The following is an 8,901-nucleotide window of genomic DNA, read 5'->3' on the forward strand; positions in this document are numbered from 1 at the left end:
ATGTATTAATTTTTTTTTTGTTAAAAAGCAATTGATTTGACACTTTAACTAACTACTCTGCCGTGAATTAAAAGTGAAACCTGTTTTCTGCCAGGAAAAGTGGGACAATTATGATCACATTAGCTTTAATTCAGTGATTTAACATCAGACATTGTGCCTCATCAGACATTGTACCTCATAGTACTTGTCATAATTTCACAATTTTCTATTGTTATTTCTGGTATAGGTACAAGGTCAGCAATCTTTGAAGGGAGACGGTTAAACAAGGTCATTGACCTCAGCATTTGACTGGCGTTTTGTTTTACTTACCCTGGAAAGATGAAAGGTGATACTGACCTCGGCAAGGTTTGAGCTCAGAACATGGAGAGTTGCGACACTGACCACAGCAGGGTTTGAGCTCAGAGTGTGAACAGCTGTTACAAATACCACAAGGTATTTTGTTTGATGCTCTCATGATTCTGTTGGTTCCCCACTTCACAGTTCTATTTAATGATAGCTTAACCCTTTAGCATTCAGATAACTTTGTCTAATGTAATATTTATTTATTCTCTCTCTCTCTCTCTCTCTACACACACACACGTACATGACCACATGCAGATATACCCCATACTAAGTGATCTGTTGCTCCCTAATCCAAGCGACATAACTTCAATGACAAAATTTTCATTTCTGGGTTCTGACCTGGATGCTTTCATTCCGTTTTTGTTTTACATCTGCAAGACCCACAGACCAGATATCACATTTTCAGACCTCCAGCGGAAAAGACCTATGCCAAATTATTCCTTTCGGCCTTTTCTGATGGTTGCCAGGATTATCTCAACTCCTGGTGTGAAACCAATTGGTAGAGTGGTTAATTTGAAAAGATAATATTGTATTGTTTGTTTTTCTGACTCATGGATTTTTAGACTACTATACATTTTCTCTTTTTTTTTTTTTTTGCAGTTGATCCTAATTTTTACAGTATGAATTTAGCTATGCTTGGCAAAACACTGGTGCGCCTAAATGAAAATGATGACGCTCGTAAATATCTTAATAAAGTTTCAAGCTATGCAATACGAACTGTTGATGACAAAAAGGTGACGACTCTGCATTTTTCATTTGTTTATTTGATACCATGATTGTTTATTTGCAAATTATAAGTTGTTGTTGATGTTTAGTCCCAGCTCAGCACTGATCAAGCTGGTCTCTAATCAAAGGCTCTCCATCTATGACTATCCCATCTTTTTGTACATATAGGACTACATTTCCAATCTGTCCCTTTTTTCAAGACAGTAGTGTGTAATTTGAGCCAAAAACTGCATTTGAAAGGAGAGGTTTCCCTTTCAGACCCTATGATTAGCTGTTGATGCTTTGCAAAACTCATGCAAAACCCACACTGGAGTTGTTTCTGCTTCAACCTCCTGAGATCAGTTTTCACTAAGTACATCTACACCCATAAATGTATAAGTGCCTCTCTCAAAAGTACAACTTAGCACATTATTTACTTGACTGGTTGCAACTGATTTAGTTCTTATATTCACATTTATAAATAATCCTTGTAATTATTTTCACATTTCCATTATTCTTAAATTCATAAAGCTGTCTTATGACTTGCATTTTATTGTTTAGTCATAGGAGAAGCAGTGCCTGTGATCTTTGCAAGCTTTCCAAGGCTGATGAGAGAATGGAGTTGTATGTCTAGTTTGAAAATCTGTCAGTTGATGTCTGTTAGAACATGAATGAGGAGGGAATTTCAGTTGACAGCAGCTCTGGAAGAGACAGAATGGGCAAAATGTTCAATAGAGGATTTTGTAAGGGTGAGATATAGTAGAGAAGATAAGAGGCAGTTGTGTCCAGTTAATCTTGATAGAGTGATAGACAGCTAGTTAAGAGACGTGGAGGTCCTATGACTGAGACAAGTAAACAATAAAAGATAAATATGTCATAATAAATCTCTGAGCGAGGTATAAACAGTAGCTGCATGACATCATAAAGTATATCTGCCACTTACATGTGGCTAACCCTTAAGGGTGGATGCTACTGTTTGTAGCCCCAGGAGGATACCTCGTCCAGCTGGTTATTGGCACACTTTCTGTGCCCTATCAGTATTCGAGATCAGTGACTTTTCGTCACTGGAAAAAGGATATATATATTTGCATTGGGAACCACTTCACACCGACAACCAGTGATTGTCACACGCTGATGACGGGTCAATCCCCAGAAACTCGGATCCGTGTGTATCATGTCAGGTTGGAGATGGGAGATGCACACAAACATCCAAATATACACACAATACATACATAGACTCCAGAATCTACATCTAATAGAAGCTAATTCAGTTGATTGACAAAGACCCACTGTAACTACTGATTCACAGACATGATGTTTCTTCTTTGTCTTTTCTATTACAACTGTACTAGCCTTTGTTTCTCTGATCTGGCTTGCTGCCTATCCGTCTATCAGTGGCTCGCTGGATATGCTCGCTTCTTTTTATTCCCACTGAATCTCCCCTTGCAAAATTCTCTCTCTCTCTCTCTCTCTTAGAGATGCTGTTAGTTTAGAATTTCCTCTGTGTTTGTTTTACCAACAGACATCGACTTACAGATGTTAAAACTAAGTATCAGCCTCATTCTCTCATCAGCGTCAGAGCGTTTAAAAAGGTCATTGCCTCTTCTATGACATTACAAAAGTAATGGAAAGCTTTGTCAATATAGGAACAATGAATATATTCAAATAATTACAGGGATAAATTACAAATATGTGACTAATAACAATAACGGCCTTATTTCCTGTAGTGCTCAAGTTCACTAAAATAAGAGTTAGTACTAGGTTAGAACATTTGCAGCTTGTCAAGCAGACAAAGGGCAATGTTATACGTTGAGAAGCCCTCTAACTTGAACAATCTAGATTTGTTAGCTTGCAATATCGAAAACCTAAGGGAAACAACTCTAAGTGGATCCTTTGAATGATACTCGAGTCTGGTCCCAACAAATTATGGATATATTTTACGAAGTAAGAGATATATAAGTTAAATGGAACTATAATGACAGAAAGCTTGGTACAGACATGGATGCAGCAATTTAGAGCTCAGCTATAGAGATTGACCGAAATATAAAGAGCTCACCTCTAATTATGAAATAAATAAGAGATACCTACATAAATAACTTTGGTGAAACAGATAAATCTTTCTGTCAATTATAATTGAAATATGAGAATAAAAGATATATTTCTTCTTTGTTTCAGGCTCATGAGGAGGCTGCGTCGTTATTAAAGAAAATCGGAAAATAATTAGACACATTTGTTTTTGACATAAAATCATCACATCAAATTTGAACAAAAGACTATTGAAGTTTTTTTTTTTTCCTTCATTCATTATCATACAAAATTCGATACACTAGACTTCTAATTTCTTAATATTATTGATTATTTTCGCCAACTTAATGTCAATTGAATAGTTAAATTTACATATATTTTACATACATATCGATGCCAAATTGATACTGAGGAAACAATAAAGTTTTTTGGGATTTTATTAATATTTTGATGCCAACCTGGTGTTGAGCAGACTACGTTTTTGCCCACGAAAATTTGTTCCTACATTAAACCGAAATAAAATAAAACTGTTTATTGGTTTTAATATTGTCAATATTAAAAAAAAAAAAAAAAAAAAAAAAAAAAAAAAAAAGACAAAACAAAAACGATTAAAGTATTGCTGAGTTAGCAACTACTGATAATTTTCATATATTACTGAAATTTGAATTTCATAATTTATATGAATAAATTATTTACTCAACAATGTAGTTTAACTGCAGAGTATTTCAGGTTACACTGATTTATTTTTGTGGGTGTCTTTTTTAATTAAATATGGAAATATATCTGGTAGAATCATCTATAAGATAGGTCCAAGTGTGGCTATGTGGTTAAGAAGCCGGCTTTGCGACCACCTGGCTTTGGATACAATCCCATTGCGTGGCACCTTGGAAAAATGTCTTCTACTATAGCCCTGGGCTGACTAATGCTTGGTGAGTGAATTTGGATGTTTGAAACTGTGTGAAAGCCTGTCATATTTATGAGTGTGTGTCTTTGTTTGTTCCCCAACACTACTTAATAAAGTGTTGGTTTGTTTATGTCCCTGTAACTTAGCAGTTTGGCAAAAGAGACAGAATATGTACTGCAATTGATTTCATCGATTAAAACCTTCAAGAAGCGTCCATGCAGTCCAATGACTAAAACAAAAGATACAAGAAAGATCAGTTATATTAAGTGCACTTCTATATATATCCTGATACAGACAATACTGAAATAAGTAGAGGCATGGTGGTATGCCTAAGGAATTCATTTTGTTAAAATGGTTCTAGGTGTAACTATTCAACATTCAGATTACTCTGTCAAATGTTATGCTTATTCATTCACATTGTTTTGAATTAATCATGCATTATCTTGTAGCTTTGAGATTTCTGTGTGATAGTTTTACTTTTAGAGTGACATTGTAGGGTGGGTATGAGAGGCTGGATCTGGTCTGTTTCAACATAAAACAAGTAGAATATTTCTGCTGGATATGACTAGTTTAAATGCTAAAGCAGTGGTTCCCAAGGTGGGCAGTGGAAAGATCCAGGAGGGCATTGAAAAAAATGGGGTGATAATGAGGTAGCCAAAAGGGGTCAATGGATGTAAAAAAAACCCCACCAAAATAATGGGTTGATTTGGCTAAACTTTATTTGCGAAATAGTTATTTTGAATTTGCTGCAGAAAGTGGTCTATGTCTGTGGTGGTGAGTGGGGGAGAGGGGTGCTAGGAATGTAGCCTGGGTGCCAAGTGGGTGACAGCTTGGAGTCAATATTAAATTGACCTCAGTATTTAACTGGTATTTTATTGACTCCAGAAGGATAATCCTAGTAATGAGCTTGTAGTATACAGCGCTCAGGTGCACTACAACTTGCCACAAAAGGTTAAGATAGGAGAGAGAAAGCATACAGTCAAGTAAAGAAAGACAACAATGCATAGTACACAGAATAAAACATGAAAAGAGAGAAAAGTGAACATTAAAAGAGTCATAAAGAGGAAAGTGTGTATAGGCACATCAAGAGGGATGTTGGTGAATTTTGAGAAACTTGGAATTTTTTGAAGGATACAGTGCTTTGACAGGTGATAACTGATGTGAGTGGTTTATTCTATACTTCAACAATTTTGAGCATGAAAAAAGCATTCCCAAATGTCATTGACACTGTGCGTGTTTTTGATTTTTATAAGTATGTTTATTAGTGGTAGAGATATTGAATTCAAAGAGTGGCAAAAGTTGTAAAGGTGGTGAATGAAGGGCCAAGCTAAATTTTTCGTGGAATTTGAACTCAGAATGTAAATACAGTAAAATATTTGGTATGATGCTCTATCAGCTCTGCCAATCCACCATCTACATTATAAAATATTGAAAGCAGATGCTGTTTTACTTTTTAAATTATTATTTCACTAATTTTGTTAGATTTTCAAAAGTATTTCAGTTGTGGAGGTAACATGCTGCACGTCTGCTTTACTGATTAGTAAAGCAGGAGTTCAAATTCAGCTCCTTCTTTTGAGTACAGCTATTACAATGAAAATATGACACATAATCTGTTTGTTTTCAAAACGGTTACAGATTTTTATTGGTGCACTGCATTTATGAAGGCAGGTGAGACAAGAGAGTATCTATGCATTTTTTCCTGAACGGATACCAACATGGATTTCAGTTCATAAGCTTATTAATTTATATGATGCTGTTTATATCTTTTGCTGATGAAAGCTCTATATATATATATATATATATATATACACACACACACACATACAAATTAGTGTCTTTTACTGTAGCCTCGGTTGATCAGTAGCTTGTGATTAGATGTTTGCACAGATGTATGGAACAGATATATGCACACACATGCACATTTCATTATCAAATTCCCCTCATAAAATATTTTTTGCACAAGGCTATGGGTGGAAAACATTTGCCCAAGGTGCTATGCAAGAGTATCAAATCTGTAATCAAGTGATTATGTAACAAATTTCTTAAGTGCACAACCATACCTGATATTTAGACTTTGATTCGATAATAATGTATTAACTCATTATAATAGAACTGACATTTATGAATGACTTTGCTGTTGATGTCTGTATACCAAATACTTGAAAATAATTGGTGATGAGAATCTGTTACTATTTTACTATTGTTGATTTGAATTCATAAATGTATCATTGCTTTTGTCAGCTTTTGTTATTCTTTCATAAACTGTATTTTCTCCTAGTTGTATTCACATACATTGCTTGTGCCCTTGGGCAGGACATGAATATCATGCAGTCTTATTTATTATCTTGTATAATTATGAAATTGATTAGTACTCTCTAAAAGAAATCATTTTGTTATATCTTTTTGCACTTTGGGTTTTGTTTTTGATACCTGGGAAGGCAAGTTCACTTTATTTATGCGATACACAAATTTTTAAAGCAGTCTTGGGTAGCCTGAAACTGTGAAACTTACTGAATGGCACACCAATGAAAAATTCCCTTAAATCTTTTAGCAATGTTGCCTACCTGTTGACGAGCTATGTCTCATGCAGCCTGCTTCTCCAAAAATGTTGCTTATATCTGCTTTAAAGTATCTAGTGTAGTAACACAACATGTTCCAAGACTAGGTACCTTTCATCAACACCAATTACTACTGATTGGTACATCCATTAAGTCTCTTTAAAATATCACAGCTGGTGACCTCTGTAATGTATTCCAAAACTGACTGACAAGTTAAAACTTGCTGCAAGTTAAGAACATCAGACGATAAACAGATAATTACTTGCTGATTGGTTGGCAGCAATTAAATAGCAGTTAAATGAAAATTTGTGTTGGGTCAACACCCCTAGCCGGAATAAAAGCAAAGTTACAGAAGCTTTGAAACAAACCAACAAGACCTGAGGGAAGAAGGAAAGACAGCCTAGAGTTGAGAACTGAGGAAAAGTCATCAATGGCCTCCTATGCAAAGGATTTAAGTAAAGTAAATGAAAACACTAAAAATCCAGTCGCCTGTGTTTTTTGTGTTTTTGCAACAAAAATTTATTTCCCTGATCAAGATACATAGAAAAAATGAAAAGAAAGAAAAGTATGGCAGTCAAGTGAGCAAAAACATGACTGATATATTTGATATAATGATAAAGACAAAGCAAACAAGTTGGATATTTAGTTCATTTGTGGTGACAGCTTGAAGAATTTTTTTTCTTGGATTTCTTACCAGATATATTGCTCCATGTGTTTCTGCTCCTCAATTTCTGACATTGCTAGCAAGTAGGGTGGTGGAGAAAGAAAGCTGCTCCCTACTGCAAATGTCATTGTAATAATTTCCTTTTTCCTTATATACAGGGTGGCCCAAAAGTAGGTTTACAGTTATTCAACTATCTCTTTTGCATTCATATATTAACAGTTTAGATCTTAATTATAAAAAAAACATGAAACCATTATTCTATGCTAATTTAGTTAATTTTGTCAAGCTCCCATTTCAGTTTGTAAGATAGAAATTTAAATGTAATAAAATGTTTTAAAAGAGATTTAAAGTGCCTATGTGATAACTGTAAACCTACTTTTGGGTCACCCTGTATGTATATATCAATCCTTTGTAGTCTGTTTTTTGATTATTGTTATTCTGTTAACAAACTAACTCTGACACAAGGTCTTTTTCAATGTGTTGTTGAACTCTTTTGCTCTATTATGCTGTTAATATCTTTAGGAAAAACAAAATGGTTATGATTTCTCATTTCAGCTTACCTTGATAATTTGGAATCTTACAGGCCAATGAGGGAGCCTCTTGAACAAACAGTCAAATCTCCCTCAAATCACACCACGGTATTAGAAAAAGAAGACTCTTTTGGTTATGTAGATTCACAAAAGCATCACTTCAGATTTATCAACCATGTCTCTTTCAACAGTAAAGAAACAATTGTTACTCATATCAATGAAAAAAATGGTACCACATTCTTTTTAATTATGAACAGTTTTAATTATAGAGCCCTCAAAATCATCCAATTGTTGGATCTTGCTTTCACCAAGGATCTATCCTGCTGAAAGCACCCTCATAACATTGCTAGAATTGTATCCCAATGATTGGCTCTTTCTTTCAGGGTCAGAAGATACTTTGTTTCTCAATAATTGATACTCAACAAAACTCAGGTGAAGCACACGGCTGAGTATTACTCTCACATTTAGGATATTACCAAGAAACCTGACTGATTGGCATAAAGTCATTAATAGACACAGTGCTGAGTCCTTTCTCTATATTTTCTCTAGCTACTATTTGGAACTGGCTGGGATCATGTCATATAACAAGTGAATTTTTTTGGTTTTATTTAGAGATTGACCTTGTGTTCTTATAATCTATTATAATTCTGCTTGTCATTGTGTTACTTAGCCCATCGATAATGCTTTCATGTGAAAGAGGGAGACAAGTGTCCATGATGTGAGGTAGATGGAATGTAATTGTAATGCTTTCATGTGATTAATTGAAGGGAAAGAGAGGAGAAAGGAAAAGAGGATAAGGTGAAGAGTGAGGCAGAAAAAGTGGGAGAGAGAAGCATCCTTGACATGAAGTAGGGGGAATGTAATATTTATTATGTGGTTAAAAAAGTTAGTCGAAGGTAGAGAAGGAGAGTTAAAAATATAATTTTAGCAGAGGTGGTGGGGATGTTCTGATGGTGAGGTTAAAGAAAGGCACAGAGAGAGAGAGAGAGAGAGAGAGAGAGAGAGAACAAGATGGTGGTGGTGGTGGTGGTGGCTGTGGTGATTGGATAGTGCAAAGTGTATTTTAAAAAAAATTGAAATAAGTCTTTTATATCACCCATCACTTAATGTATGCACATAAGTGCAATTCGGTGAAATATCCACACTTATTTATGTAGCAGATACATGCAATTT

General features: G+C 34.9%; 1 protein-coding gene across 5 annotated transcripts in view; it reads left to right on the forward strand.

Annotated features, from left to right (window-relative positions):
- The window catches only part of LOC106883369 (regulator of microtubule dynamics protein 1), a 50,636-nt gene extending 44,425 nt beyond the window's left edge, over positions 1-6,211 (forward strand). For 4 of the 5 annotated variants that reach the window (XM_052966987.1, XM_052966989.1, XM_052966990.1 and 1 more), the window contains exons 8-9: positions 943-1,076; positions 3,223-6,211. In XM_052966987.1, the coding sequence (XP_052822947.1) occupies positions 943-1,076; positions 3,223-3,267 (179 nt within the window). In that variant the 3' untranslated portion in view covers positions 3,268-6,211. Of the gene's footprint in view, positions 1-226; positions 444-942; positions 1,077-3,222 lie in introns of those variants that run through there. The other variant, XM_052966988.1, reaches the window with a different exon arrangement.
- The last annotated feature ends 2,690 nt before the right edge of the window (positions 6,212-8,901 follow it).

This window comes from Octopus bimaculoides, chromosome 4 (genome assembly GCF_001194135.2).
Source record: "Octopus bimaculoides isolate UCB-OBI-ISO-001 chromosome 4, ASM119413v2, whole genome shotgun sequence".
NCBI lineage: Eukaryota > Metazoa > Mollusca > Cephalopoda > Octopoda > Octopodidae > Octopus > Octopus bimaculoides.